This window comes from Pundamilia nyererei, unplaced genomic scaffold (assembly GCF_000239375.1).
Source record: "Pundamilia nyererei isolate P.nyererei 1_Seehausen unplaced genomic scaffold, PunNye1.0 scaffold00002, whole genome shotgun sequence".
Classification (NCBI taxonomy): domain Eukaryota; kingdom Metazoa; phylum Chordata; class Actinopteri; order Cichliformes; family Cichlidae; genus Pundamilia; species Pundamilia nyererei.
Window position 1 is genome coordinate 7190865 of NW_005187403.1, and position 15599 is coordinate 7206463.

General features: G+C 39.2%; 1 protein-coding gene across 1 annotated transcript in view; it reads right to left on the bottom strand.

Annotated features, from left to right (window-relative positions):
- arhgap24 (Rho GTPase activating protein 24) overlaps positions 1 to 15599 on the bottom strand; it is an 80160-nt gene that overhangs the window by 51589 nt on the left and 12972 nt on the right. The window contains exon 2 of the mRNA XM_005720335.2: positions 11017 to 11232. Within this exon, the coding sequence (XP_005720392.1) occupies positions 11017 to 11217 (201 nt within the window). The 5' untranslated portion in view covers positions 11218 to 11232. The remainder of the gene's footprint in view (positions 1 to 11016; positions 11233 to 15599) is intronic.

Here is a 15599-nt window from a genome sequence, read left to right on the forward strand (position 1 = left end):
TGAGGCCCCAGATGAAGCGCTTTGAAGGAGGCTATAAAGATGTTCAAAAGAGAGGGAAATAAAGGAATGGACTCGACTGATGTGGCTGTCAGCAAGACAATATGACTAGCTTCAATATATCAGGATTAAAAGGTTTTTCAAGAGGTTCCTTTCGTAAACATTGTTTTAGTTTGAGGGAAATGAGAGACGATTTAGATAAACAGTGTGCATTTGAGAAGAGATTTTTAAAATAAATGCGTGTCACATTTAAAAAAACCCAGAAAAAAAGACAAGGGCCTGTTAAGCCTTTCTATAACGTAAAACCACAACACCACAGATACTCCTCTCCTCCATTTTAAGCCGCAGCCACACTTTCCATGCATCCTCCCTGGTGGCCTGTTGTTTGCTGCAGACAAACCCAACCGCAGGCAGAGTAATATTTACCCAGCAAAGAGCACGTTTGCCAGGCCCAACCCAGCGCGAGACAAAAACCCAACCTATTTCGGGGTGTTTTGTGCATTTTTACATTGTTGTTAAGTGGAATGAGGTCACTTTTGGAATCGGTGCAATGACACAAAACCAATTATCTTTTATTCCCAAACAAAAAGCCACGCACACACATATGGGACAAAAGTGACTCCGAGAAATCCATATGAGCAAAGCAACAGCAGGAGGCTCAGGCTTGTAAGCAGCAGCTCAGCCTCCAGGAGGCTTTTTCTGAGGCTGCGTCCAACAGTGTCCTCCAACTGAAATCTAATTTCATGTGTTTTCTGAGACTGCAAGCAAATACAAGAACACTGACTGCGGCCTTTTTTCCATTTAATGGAAGAGAGTACAGAAATTTCAGTTGGTCCTGCTGGTCAGATCAGCCTGTAAAAACTGCAGCTATTACCTTCCACATGTGACATTGATTTGTTGGTCATAAACCCAACAGCTTACTCCTGCTGATGTGCCATGTTTGTTTTTATTGAGGTTATAGGGTGAATGTCCTCTCTGTGCCCCTTACCATTGGCTGTCTCATTAATTACCTCTGGCTTCTTCAGTAAATTAAAAGGAGCGAGTGTTTGAGATGTTTGACAAGTCATGATATACTTTGTATTCCTCACCTCAGTATGTGATGTCAGATAAGCATGATATACTTCTATGTTGTTATTTTCAGTATATGTGTGCAAGGTTAGATAAGCTGAGATAATGCCTGACCTCTCCCCTGACAGTTAAAAGAGGAAGTACTATGTAACCCATTTTTGCCTTATAAATAAAGCAAGCAGCCTGTGCTCGGTGTCCGTCTTCTCAGAGGCATTCACCCGTGTGCACGTTTTTAAAACTCTCTGAGTCGGTCTGCAGTGTCTTATTTCTCTTACTTGTGAACAAATGTCTTAACCCCTGACAATATCCATAGAGCTTACAACACATAACCAAAGTTATATAGAGTAAAGTATTTTCTGCCTAAAGTAACAATACTTTTAGGAAAAGCAGTAACTGCAAATTACATTATCATCACTTCCAGGGAACATAAGGAAATACTGAAAAGCAAACAGTACACACAAGTTACATTTTACGGGTGTACTCCATCAACTATGGTAAAACTATGGTAAAATAAAGTAAAGTAAAAAAAATACTTTTTATAGGCTACATACACAGTTCTCCTTGCACAAGATCATATCTAATAACTATTTGCATCACAAAATCATTTCCAGGATCCACAAAACAACTCTAACAACTGTTTTCCTCCACAGTGTAGGCTGTCTGTCAGTGACATTACTTAACCTCATTAAAGCAGCAATTTCATTATGTAACCCTATTAAAGTCAGACAACAGCATTAGTTTATGCGTTTATCTTTTGCAAAGACCTAAAAATACGCCCACATTGCAAGAACATCGAGGACAAGTTTGCTGAAGTCAAACTTGTCCTCCATCTTCATAAGCTGAAGAAAAATCACAAGAAGTTGGCAAAGGAGATTCTATCAAAGGAGCCTCTTTGTATCGTTAATTGCAGTTCATATACAAAAAGAGCAAGCATTAACAACATTTATGACAGCTACCTTGTATTAAGTTACAGGGTCTAAATTAAGGTAATTAGTCATACACCTGTCTTTGCATCACGTTGCTAAAACAAGCCAAGGCATTAGAATGAGATAATGCACAATAATACCAGCGAATAATAGGACAAAGATTGTATCCTTTATTTCATTTACATGTTGCCACTGAAGTATATTTCAGTCCATTCAGGTCTGCCTTAACATCCTGTATCTATACCTTTAACACTAGAACACAGGTGCAGGAGATATTTGGCTTGCAAAGTCTACAAACCACAAAGGCAGAAGGTATTTTCCTGTTCAACCATTTTCCTGTGAAATTACTTTGCAGCTATAGCCCTCAATATAGTCCTTGTACTGCAGCGCATTATATATTCCACTGTTAAGTAGAGAGAAAGAAAAAAACAGAATACAGCTGCACCAACCACAGAGAAGACATATCCCTGCTCATCAGCTATGCTTGTACTACAGTTTGGATGTCTCCTACGTGTGATCTGTTACCAATATCCTTCTCTGGATGCCCCGACAGCAGGAAAATCAAAAGCTGTCTACAGCCCACAAATCAAGCTTCACTATCACAGCTTTGTTCTATTAAACAAATGAGACAAGCAGATGCGTAAAGGTTTCAAACAGCTCAAAGCAGATTACCAGAATTCTTACAAGATGGCCTTTCCCAGGACTTGAAGATAAGTGGATACTATGAAGGACCTATAAAGCCTTTAGAGTGTATCATAGAAGATAAACTGATAACATATGTGGTTTGGAGTACCACAGGAAATGAATGAGGCAGATGGAAATGAGGTCAGCGGCACGTTGCCCATACTGATCCTCTATACAGATCATATTTGTCAGATCAATAGATAAAAAAGTCAAACTATGACAACTGAAAGACATAACATGGCATGCTGAGAAAACAGAGTAACATACGGTTCCAGAGATATGTGAATGATATATGTACAAGTACGAACATGCTCAAGACTAAAAAAGACATAGCTGTGCATAATTTTAAACACCACTGAGATAGCTTCAATTGTTTGTTTTTTTTAAAGAAGAAGTTAGCACTTTTTAGTATTATTTCTCAATGCAAATGTAATACAGATTGGCAGTGCTGTGAGCTGAGCTGTATGTAAAATGTTCATGAATGTGACTTCATATATTTCAGCTCTCAAAAACAGAAGAAAGTAAGAATGAAGGCAGAGAGAACAGCCCCTGAAAAAGTGACATGCGTGACAGGAGTCGGCTTGACTTCAAAGTTGTGTCAGCAAGGTCAGATTTAAAGTTAAAGCAATTCAAGCGGCTGACTGTTAAGCTCTAAAGTTGATGGCATTAATTATCTGACTGAAACTTGATTCGGTTTTTAGGCCAAAGCCACCAAAGCATGGTTTTGATTTATTTGACATTGCAAGCTTCACTAGGCAGACGTGAAGATGATGAACTCGATGTATAAACTCCAAAAGAATGCAGAGAAAATGGGATGGCATTTCTGCTTAATAAAGGAGAACGGCAGAGGAAGCAGAAAGAAGCAAGAGTTTCGATATTGGTTACAAGTATTTTGATTTAAAATCTCCCAGCAAAGCAAAGTTAAAATGAGCAAATACCAATTAAACCTATTAAGGTGAAAGGCAGAAAGAAAGTCTTTAAACCATCCACAGGTGAAGACTAGTTTTCAGTATATCTGATATCCGATTCTGCCCTCAAATCTCCTTTGGGGGTCTTAGAGGAGACAGGTGGGAGGAATATGTTATAACCTGATATTGTTGATATGGATTTTTGTCCAGCAGGTCCTTGCTCTGACTGAACAATGACCTTCACACAAAGCGCGTGTGGTTAGCATATGTAAAATGTGTGTTAGCTTGTCCACATGTTTGCTTACCCATTCATTATTATTCATTCATGGGAAACCAGATCAATGAGAGTTCTCTAAATTATACAGAACATCAGCTAATCAACATTCATTAATGTAAACAGGTGCTAAAACAGTTAAAAACTTTACAAAATCAGTTTTTGCACATTTATTTTAATAATTTACTGAGGGGGAATATTTGTGTATCTCGCCCCATTAAGTTATGTCTCAGTCACACAGGCAAATCTTATTTCCCAAGTAGTAGTTTCTGTTGTTATGAAATTCATTTCTAAACCACCAGCCATTAGGGAAAGTTTGTGTTCCCCAGCTGGTTGGCAGGTGGTTGCTAGTAGTTCCCCTTTCCTTGTGGTTACTTTGATTGCTAGCAGGTTGCTACAGTTGCTCGTAGTTTGCTCATTTTGAAATGTTGATTGCTTGTGGTGCTAATGCTCAACTTTTATTTGGAAGACCAATTTTTCCGTTAGTGGTTTGCATTGACCTTCCTCAAGTTTCACTGCACCTCATTCATTAAAACGGCAAATGTTTGAAGACAAGTCATCATGCAAACTACAGAATACTGCTGCAGTCTAGAACTGAATGTAAACCATCGACTCCTTATTTTGGACAAAATAACAATGTATCACTAGGAGTATCAATGTGAATCACATTTTTTATCTACAAATTCATTGTTAAGATACAGCTATAAATGAAATATAATGAGTCAACAGATGTGAGCCAGTGCTTACTGTACTGTGTTATGACCAATGAAAAGTGAAGCATTCTAAGACAGACAGAACAAGAAGCTCTGCAGTTCGGTTTTTTAGTGAGTTGGGATTCGACGTGAGTAAATATTCCATACAGCTGCTTTGCTCCAGCAATACAAATACCACTACATCTGCACACACCTTAAATTCGCTGTTTTACCCTCTTGCACCATCAGGTATTAGAAATAGAAAAAGTCCTTAGGCTACAAAACTTACAGGAACTTGTTGCAAGTCCAGTGAGACTTAATTGACTTCTTCATCCATCACTGAAGAGCTTATTAGACATGCAGTCACCCTACAGGAGTTAAAGGAAATAACTTCTATGCAGTATATGCAGCCTAGGAATACTAATGGACGGGGCTGCCTTCTATTAATGATAAACTTTTTTCATGCTTTAATATATTTAGGCTAAAGGAAACGTCTTTGCCTTAATATTATTGCCCATCTGTAATTTTAAAGAGACGCCCATGCATGCAAACTTATTGAACCACTTTAATGGAAATTTTTTGTCTATTACCAGAGGATGATGTCAGCAATGCTTTTCATTTTGTTCACACAAGGGTGTCTTGATAATGTCCACTTCTTGGTTCACATGCCTCATACATTCAAATATAATGCAAATCAGATCTGCTCTGGTTCTGACGTGACTGGCTGGAACCCTGCCTGCTATAAAAAGCTTTTATTACTTTGTGATGCCTCAAAAACATCTTTGTCAATGTCAAACGAGGGCTACAGAGTTACTATTGTCATCAAATCAGCAGTAACACAGTGTTGCAGAATGAAAAATTACTGAACTGCAGTGGCGTTTTATTTACTCCAGTTAAATGCAAAGGTCAAATGGTTTTCAGCTTAAGCAGGGAAAACAAAAGGACTTTTAGTACACAACTGCACTGCTGCATTATTGATATGATGCGATTTCTTATTAAATCCAGCTACTTCTCATTTCGTCTGCCTCCAGAAGTGCCCCCTACATGCTATGAATATTAACTAACTTGTAAGACGTGCAGCAGCTAAAATCATAATAAACTTATGAAATTTTAATGTCTTTCATTTCTTAAAACATTAAATCATTTCAATGTATTAATTCACAATTCTCTCATTCATTCACAATGCTACTTTCCTTACATCCCTGGCACATAGATACAAGGCTGAGTGGTTTGAATTACAATAACCATACAATCTCACCCACTGCATGAATAGCGTCTTTGTTTATGTCTCAGCCAGATGAAATCCGAGTAATGCATGTGTGCATCTAAGAATGCGAGTGTGTACATGCGGGCTTGTGCGTGTGTATTCCTTCATAGACGAGTAAGTGCAGGCAGATGGCATATCGACACTAATCCTACACGTGCTGTACCCTGTACCCATGCTTTTCCGAGACCCTTCACCTCCATCTGACGCCCATTCTTCGGATTCCTCCTGTTACTCAGAGAGGTTCGGCCTAACTGTATAGCATCAACATGTTTGCCTAATTCAGCAGTAATTTTTCAGATAATGTTACAGTATCTAAAAACATCAGAATTCTTATGAGTTGCAGTATTGGAAATCAAACAAATGTTATAAAATGTTCACTGCATGAAAACAAAACAATGGTATGTCAGGTATAAAGTCCTAGTGCATCACACATGACAACATGTTACAGCCATTCTGAGGAAATCCCATTTTTTGTTTTTTTTATTTATTACTTGATGTTTTTTCTACAGCTTTCTGACTTCATAATTGAAAAGATTATTCCAAGTTTAGCTATTTAAGCTTTGACTTTCAGAATTGAATCTCAAAAGACCCAACTACTCCATCGAGATCTGCAAAAACAGGTTGCATGGCGGACACCGAGTTGGCTGCAAAGACAGGTGCTTGCAGAGCAGCAGAGAAGCTATGAAGAGAGCGACTTAAACCAGAATCGGGGAATCTTCACTTCCAAAGTAAAAGTTGTGCTTTACCACTGAAACCAACCTGTTTCAAAGAGTACAAATTTTTACTTTGAAGGCAAATTGTTCTCACAGTTTCACTACCACTTACTGAGTAGCTAGTGAGTATTTGGAGACAAGTCAGCAAAGTAAGGGTTACCATGGCAATCTGCTAGCCGCCAAAGCCATCTCAAGGAGGTTTTTGGTGCAGCATAGTTTACCTCTTTGCTACCAGTTTCACGTAGCAACAGCAAACAACCTCCAGCAACCGCTTGCCAACCGGTTGGGTATTACACATTTTTCCCCCCAGCGTCACTGACCGCTCGACAGTGTGACTAGGAGTTTAGCAGTCATTTTCATAGTTACTGCCAGCAACAGCCAGCTACGACTTACAACCAGTCAGGTAATGCTAGTTTAACTGGTGGCATTATGGTTCTAACTTGACTCTAGTGGTCCCAAGAGCCAAACCCCCCCCAATGTTCTTGCAGGATTAAGGACTGATATGACAACTCGAGCTGTTTGGTTAGAGTAACAACAGGATTAGAGGCACTAATCATAAATACTGTTTAAATACTGTTAAATACTGTTAACAGTATTTACTAATCATAAATACTGTCTATTTTTGATACTGTCAGTATCAAAAATAGACACTGAAACCTAGCACTCTGCCTAAGATGGACAGAAAAGTCATACTGTGATTAGTTACATAATTACAAGCAATCACTTGCCAACTTTTCTGGTAAGTCTCCGTGTTAAAACCTCCCCATAATTCTTCATAATATTAGCAACTAATATTTACTGCTTAAGAGTGCAGTGCTAGCGCGTTGTGCCACTGTAAGTAAAGATAAAGCAGTCCATTGTGTCTAAATGGTGCTATTTTCCAAACTTGTCCCCCCGCCTTTTTTTTTTAAACTGTGCGTACTTTAAATTCATTTATTGTGAGACTTTATATTTATATGTGAATAGCATAATGAATGCTTTTTGTTTTCAAAAATGTAGATTCAGTTTGTGCCAGAAACTAGTTAAATATGTAAGTTTTTCCTGTCTAATCGTTCAACAAATTGTTAGCCAACAGAAAGTAGCACATGTTCATGTGCCCTCTGAGGTAGCAGCAATTAGGCTAATGTGATGGGTAATGGAGAGATCACAGCATGTCAGAGAATTAATCAGTTGCGTCTCTGTTGGATGTGGCTAATAGGTTAGCGTGGGTAGATATTACTCCACCACATATAGTCTAAGTAAAGTGGAGGATCTTAGTGCACCTTGTGTGTTTGTGTTTGTGTCTTTGCCCTGATCTTAAACATCAGCGTTCGAGGCACAAAAAGCAAAACCAAACCTGTTTCTGACAGTTTTCTGTCTCCTCTCTGTCCCGCTGGTATTCCTCCTTTTTGGGATGTTGGAAACGCTACACTGGTTATCTTGTATTCTGTTCGGTACGCTGTCTTTTTGGAGTGTTCTGTTTGTGCTCTTACATGCTTCTCTGCTTTGGAGGTCATGGAGATTTGAGGACTTTGAGCACACTCCTCTGTACCTGACCTAGTTTCACTAGAAATTTCCCATTCTCTGCAAAAAAAAAAAAGTAGCTGAAATTTATTACAGCTTTAGAAGTAGGGCAAGAATGGAAAGTTGCTAACCAAAGAAGAGTATTCCACAGGTAGATGGAGTTGTAGGGACATTACAAATAAGTTCTCTGAGAACATGATGATAAATATAATTATCAAGTTGTTTCAGGAAAACTGTTTTCTCTCTTTTTTTTTGACACAGCTTCAAAACCTGGCCTTCCCAGAAAAAAAGAAAGAAAATCTCTCCTCCCCCTGTATCTGGCCTGTGTCCCACCTTCAGGTCTGGAGCTTTAACCTTTAGAGACTTCTGCTGCTGCTGCTTCTTGGGTTTGGCTGAGGCTCAGTTTCCTGGGAAATTGGCCAGGCAAAGAAGTGTGGGTAGATGAGCAGAATAAAGATTTCAATTGTGCACAAGTGATCACAGGAAAAAAAGGAGATATTGTTTGGTAGGAATAAATATTACAAAAGGATGTGGTCTTTTGTGTATTTGCCAAATAGGAGTAAGCTCTGGTGTAAAATAACTGCAAAGTGGAAAAAAACAAAACACGAAACATCTGCTAACTGATATAAAGATTAAAGGCATGATAGGAATATGACGTGACAAGCTACTCATAAAACACACTCTTAGAGTATTTATGAACTAGTATTTAATAACAAGTTGCTATCCAGCGTCATTGTATTTGACAACCAAGAAAAGACTATTGACTCTTTCATCAAATTCAAGAAATTAAACAAGTTTCTTACTGAACTCAACTTGTGGAATCAATGTTCGCTCTCTTTCACTGTATTTTGGCAGCTTCTTTTTCCAGTCTGCACATGCTAAGTGAGAGGGAGTTCCTTGTTACAGTAATGTTAGAGAGAGCCATAAAACTCGTGTTACTCATTGTCTCTTCTCATTTCAGGATAGCCATTTGTGTGTGTGTGTGTGTGTGTGTGTGTGTGTGTGTGTGTGTGTGTGTGTGTGTGTGTGTGTGTGTGTTTCCATAAAGACAAGCTGAAAACAGTTTGGTTTGAGAGTCAAAACAACCTCATTTGAACCATAGCTCGATGTTATCATCTCACCTGGCTATACTGTAGCATGTATCTACAAGAAATATGGTGGTGCTGAGAGTAAATACAGCAAATACAGAAAGCACAAACAGACACTTCACCACAGCAGGGCTTAGAGTACATATTTAGATTCATATCTGATCGTAATGTTAAAGTGAGCAAAACATCTCCAGCACATTTCCCACTGTTGAATGGCTGACTTCATAGCAACGCACTGTATGCCAGCCATCATTTTATATTGAGGCTGGCCCATTAGATTGAGTAAGAAAAGTAATATCACCACTTGTGACGGCTCTAGAGGGTTGGCTTCAATTTCACCGAGGCTTAGAATTATCATTAGTGGCAGTTGCAAGCTGCTTTGAGTAAATGCTTTTATTGTATTCATATCTTACTTAGGAACTATCAGCATGTATCCATCTGTGTGAAACACCCACACGCTTCCTTTTTCACAAGACTTTATGCAGTCCTGTTAAACAAAAAACAAAACTGCTTCTATTGGTGTCAAGAAGGTAAGTAACAGCCAGGTGCTGCTAATCAAATGCACTTGATCTTTTGATCATGAAATGTAACCACTGCTATAAAACAGAATGTTTGACAATTTGCTGGTCTGGAGCTTTAAGTTGTGGCAAGGAGAAAAGGCATCGGCAGTAATCTTAGAGAAACAACTGTTGCTGCCCATCAATCTGGGAAGGACTATACGACCATTTCCAAATAATTTAAAGTCCATCCAAAGACTCATCACAAGTAGAAAACATTCAAGACAGCTGCCAATCTTGGATGTGGATTGTCCCTGAACATTCACTCCAAGGTCAAACCCTTGCAAAGCTGAGAGAAAACCCAATAGCTACATCTCAGACTATAGGCCTCAGTTAGTGTGTTAAATGTTAAACACCATAATAGTACAATTAGAAGAAAACTGACCAAGTAGGCCTTGTTTGGAAGTGCTGCTAAGAGAAAGCTTTTTCTTCTGTAAAAAGAACATGGGAGTATAGCTTATGTTTGCAAAGTTGGATCTGAACAAATCACAAAACCTCTGCAACAACCTCTGTGGACGGAACAAACCGAAGATGTCTGGTCATATAACTCAGTGCCACGTTTAGTGAAAACCAAACAGCATATTAGCACAAACACCTCAACTAACTATCAAGCGTGGCGGTAGATTGGTGATGATTTGGGCATGCAGCCACAGGACCTGGGTACCTTGCAGTCACTGAGTTGACCATCCTCTGTGTACCAGAGTCACATGTGAGGCCATCTGTCTGATAGCTAAAGCTTTGCTAAAACTGGATCGAGCACATGCAAGCACAGCATCAAGTCTGCAATAGAATGGCTGAAAAATAAAAGAATTAAAGTGCTGCAATGGCACAGTCAAAGTCCAGAGCTCAACCTGATTGAAATGCTGTGGTGGAACCATAAGAGTGTTGTGTATAAACAAATGTCTGCAAACTTCAATGAACTGAAGCGATGCTGTAAATTAGAGTAAATAAGAGTGGGCGAAAATTCCTCCACAATGATGTGGGAGACTGATAGTCATATAGAAAAGTATTACTTTTTAGTTTTTCACAGGACTGCATAGAGTCTTGTGAAAAACTCACATTTTTCATATGACTGTAGGAACGCACCTTGCTAACAAACCATGCTTACAGTAGCTAATAACTTATGACCGTAGGTGCATAGGTTAAGGTTTCAGAGCCCATAAAACAAACTTCACAGATGCTACACCCATCTTTTACATACAGTCTGGTCATAAGCCAAAGAGCTGTCTGATCCAAAAAAAACTCAATCATCACACAGTGAGAACTATCATCTGCATATGTGTGGGTGCATGCCACAATTTTTATGTTAGTTCATCTTCTAGTACATTCATAGTCTTACCAGAGCTTTAGTCTCCTCCTCATCTTTGTAATAGTAGAGCTGATCCCCTTTCAGCACAAACCAGCGACTGTGCCACGTTTTGACAAAACCTCCTTGCTTCCGGAGCCACCCACACCTGATGACATTCAACTTTTGACCCTCAGTACTGACATGACCTCCGCTGCGATGAGGACTGCCATGAGACACACACTGGTCATCCATCACAGCTACTCCAACCTGCAAACAAGCAAAAGAGTTCCAGATTGATTAAACTCACGGAAGCTGCAAGTTCGACACAAACCAAACAGCACCAGTATTTTTGCAAGATGTCAATCATCATTAGAAGGATATGGAAGTTTTAATATATCTTATCGTACAGGCCTCTGCATTGCTGGATGTGAAGCTTAAGGCACTCAGACAGAGTTGAGTGTCCACAGACCAAACCTCAAATCTCTTTTATCTTATTCAGTGTGTCACCCACCTACACATGTTGGCCTGCTAGGTCTGATCTTGTCCCAGTTTTATATTTTATCTCTCCTACGTTTAGTGCCTCAATCTCTTGAAGTTGCAATTGGCAAGATGCATTGCCATTTTGCTGATGCCTTTTAAAGGTCTTCATAGCCAGATGCCTCTCTATAACAGTGAACTGACCTGACCACAGACCTACATGTGGAGGCTTCCTTTTATTTTAGTTTGATCCATTTGTGCAATTTGAGTTGTTGAACCTTATTTATAATGTGAAGCACTTCACTTTAAGTAGTTTTAAATAGAGAATACTTTCGGCCATTTAGTGCTTATTGACTAGCATTGGTAGCAAGCTAAACTAAGATGATAAAAAAAAACGGTCGCATGTCGCTGTTGGTGTTCAAAAACTGAAGGCTTACAGGGCTGCTGACATGGCTTTAGACTTTTTATTAAGGTGCAGCTAGGCAATTAAAATCACTTTGTACAAAGTCAAAGGTTTGTGTACAATTCTCATTTTTGTGATTTATTTAGACAACAACAAGTCAACAAGATTACAATATGTTAAAAGATAGGCGAATGAAAAAATGTAGTTAGCGGTACCTAAAAGATCAAACTGGTCACAAGCATTTTGCTGCTGGTATACTTTCACCTGTGCGTTAACAAACCATTTTCATCTCTTTCATCCCATTTTTTTTAAAGTTATGATTTTCCCAGAATTGGACGGCTAGAATGACTGGGCAGAAACAGTGATGCATTTTAGCCTTTAAGAAATAAGTTTACTGTCCACAAAATGCAGCCAAAGTGAAAGAAGGTGTTTTTGTTGGTCCTGAAATCTGTGAACTATTGCTAAAGCCATCTGAATAAGCAGCAATGGGAAACATTTGTGCACAGAATTGTCTTGGCAATATCAGAGCAGAGAATCTTGCTGAGCTTGTGGATAACATGCTGAAAGCACATCAACTAATGAGTGCCAGAATGTCACTGAAATTGCACTTTTTACATTCTCATCTTGACATTTTCCCACCAAATCTGAGTGATGTCACCAAGGTATAAAAGTATTGGAAAACCGACACCAGGAAAAATTGAATCAGAGGATGATGACCCGCTACTGTTTGTTCTTGCAAAGAGAGACGGGTGTGCAGTGCATGCGCAAAAAGCAAGTGCCTCAAACATGTTTGTGGATTTATTTTGAGCTAAATTGACAGAAATATGCTTTGGAGAGATCCTGAGATCGTCTTCTCTTGTTTTTGTCCAGAATAAACACATTAAAACAATTTTTGGAAACTTCTAGCCATAGTGTTGATACATTATATTGAGATACACATCATTCACGTCAAACATCAATGATGTGTATCTCAAAAATGTTACGAGCAAGCTTAAATCAGATTTCATGTCTGCAATCAGTTGGAAAACAAAAAGATAAATAGCCCACCTGAAGACCTCAGAAGCAAATTTTATTTATCAAAATATATTGATTTGTACATCTGTGTAATACAGGTCAGTGCAGTCTGCATATTAATGTACCCTATAACTACTATAAATATACACACCTGCATCATCATTGACATATGCTAAGACTGCTGCTGTCAGCTATAAGCACTGCCATGTTATCAGTGGCTCTGGTTGTGCTTGGCTTGGTGAATGTCCAACCATCCCACATGGACCAGATGTGGACCAGATGTGGACCAGAAGCAGCTCTGCAGTTTTCCAGGCAGCAGTGGAGCAAGTGCAGCCAGGCTGCTGGCGAATTCAAAACTCTCTCTGGTTCGGTCCAGGTAAGAATGTCACCAGTGCACGTTCATGCACGAGCATACTCGCGCCTTTGCACTCCTCGAAGAAAATAGCTGTTTTCCCATTGCAGTGCGGTGACTACAACCTACTTATTATCTTTTATCCATCTCAAGTTCGTCTTTGTTCCACTTTCATGCTAGATGAATACATGGAAAGCATGAGTAGGGCTTTTCTGTCAACAAAGAGATCAGTTCATTCAGAGAAAAATGATGGTGTGGGCTCATCTAACACTAATATTGGTGGGAATAATCTCTGTTTCCCTGCATGCATTTATTCGTCATCATGTTGGCCAGTCTGCAAGCACACAAATAAACAGAAAAACCAGTAATATCAAAAGTCACTCCAGATTCACTGATATGCTCATAGAGTCACCTGCTGTATTAGGAGTATGAAGCCATAGCCCCACATTTTTATGCCTCCTGCATGGGGCACAGCTAACAGCACTGCTGGGACCAACCAATGGTAAAACTTTGAATTGAAACTGTAAATAACTCAGCCCTTTCTTAATGTGAATATCTTGGATCTGGCTGACAGTAGAAATACCATTTAGATTTACATTACACTGTGGCCCAGTCCAGGGGTAATAAATTGCCGTACAAATGCATAGCCATTACTAAATCTATAAATTACCTGACAAATGGAATAGAAGCAGAAGAAAAGTTAGTGTTTTTATCGGCCCATGCAGGAACTGCATGATGAATGGTGACCTTTGCAAAGTTACTCATTTTAATTGTTGTGGTCTCACTAAAAGCACATTCATATTTGTGGGTGACATAAACAAGTCTAATAGACTCAATAGAAAAGAACAGCAATAAACTGATGAACAAAGTACAGTATATGTATATGATCATCAGGTTCTTCATTTAGCAGTTTTCAAAAGCAGTGAAACACATGATGCTTTATCACTTATGCACATCACATTCCTGAGTTTTAATTGATAGAAACCCAATGAAGCAGACAACCATTTCCTCAAAAGCTTGCATACATATCACAAATAAGAAATCATAACAGCAGCGGATGGTTTATGTGGCCATCAAGCAACAACAACCCAAACAAGTGCTAAGGTAAGCTCAATGACCCGTTTTCCAAACCAGCCATTCGTTGTGGAAGACACCTCCCCAGTACGTGCATATAGATGTGGCTGTAAGCATATTTATGAAGCACCAGCAAAGTCTCTTCAGAGCACATCACTGTTATATCGATTCAGCATTTTGAAAACCACCTCCAAGAGCTGTATACTGTGTCCCAGTAAAACACCTGTGTGTACAGATGCATGTGTGCAGAAGCGTATCAGTCCCTTGAGCCACAGTCTCAAAATAAACAGCGGCACACTGGAACAGTAATATTAATGACTTTTTGGTCTCCCGGCATAACCCCACTGTTAGGAAAGGGAGGAAACTACTGACACACGAAGACAAGAAAGCTTTCAGATTCAGTCTGCTTTAAACTTTAAGGTGCTTTCTTTTACATACAACCGTACAGGTAGAGTACATTTCAAATGAAGACAGTAATGTAATCAATGTTGTTTAAGTTAGAGGTTGACATGAACCCTTGTTTTTTAGTAAGGTCAAGCATGATATAGAATTTGGCATTTAATTTTCAAAGCAATATTTATCATTTAAAACCAGAAAAAGCAATTGTTTATGAGCTTATCAGCAATGTGTATTTCTGACCTAGTTGGCAACACTGTGCAAAGACACGTTCTTGACTGTGTACCACCATCTGCTCGGCTGTGATGCTGCTCTTATGCATGTGCTGCAGACTGAGCTGAGATCATTCTAAACAATACAAAGAAGCAACATGCACTCACTGGCTGCTTTCTCAGATTCACCTGTTCAGCTGCTTATTAATGTAATTATCTCATCAGCCAATCGACTGGCAGTAAGTCAATGCATTTAGGCATGTACATATGGTCAAATCAGCTGAAGGTCAAAAATAGCTGAAGTTCAAACTTTCATATGGGAAAGAAAGGCAATTTTATGAATGCTGCACGGTTGTTGTTGTGAGATGGGCTGGGAGTATTTCTGAAACTGCTGATCTACTGGGATTTTCCCACACAACCATCTTTAAGGTTTACAGAGAATGTTCTGAAAAAGAGACGATATCCAGCCGCCACAGTCTAGCTGGGTATTGTTGCTGACTATATCGGTCCCTTTTATGACCACAGTGATGGTTGCTTCCAGCACGATAGCACACCACAAAGCTCAAAACATCACAAACAGGTTTCTTGAACATGAAAATAAGTCTACTGCAGTCAAATGACCTCCAAATCACCAGATCTCAATCCAACAGAGCACCTTTGGGATGTGGTGGATCATCATGGATGTGCAGCTGACAAACCAAACAAA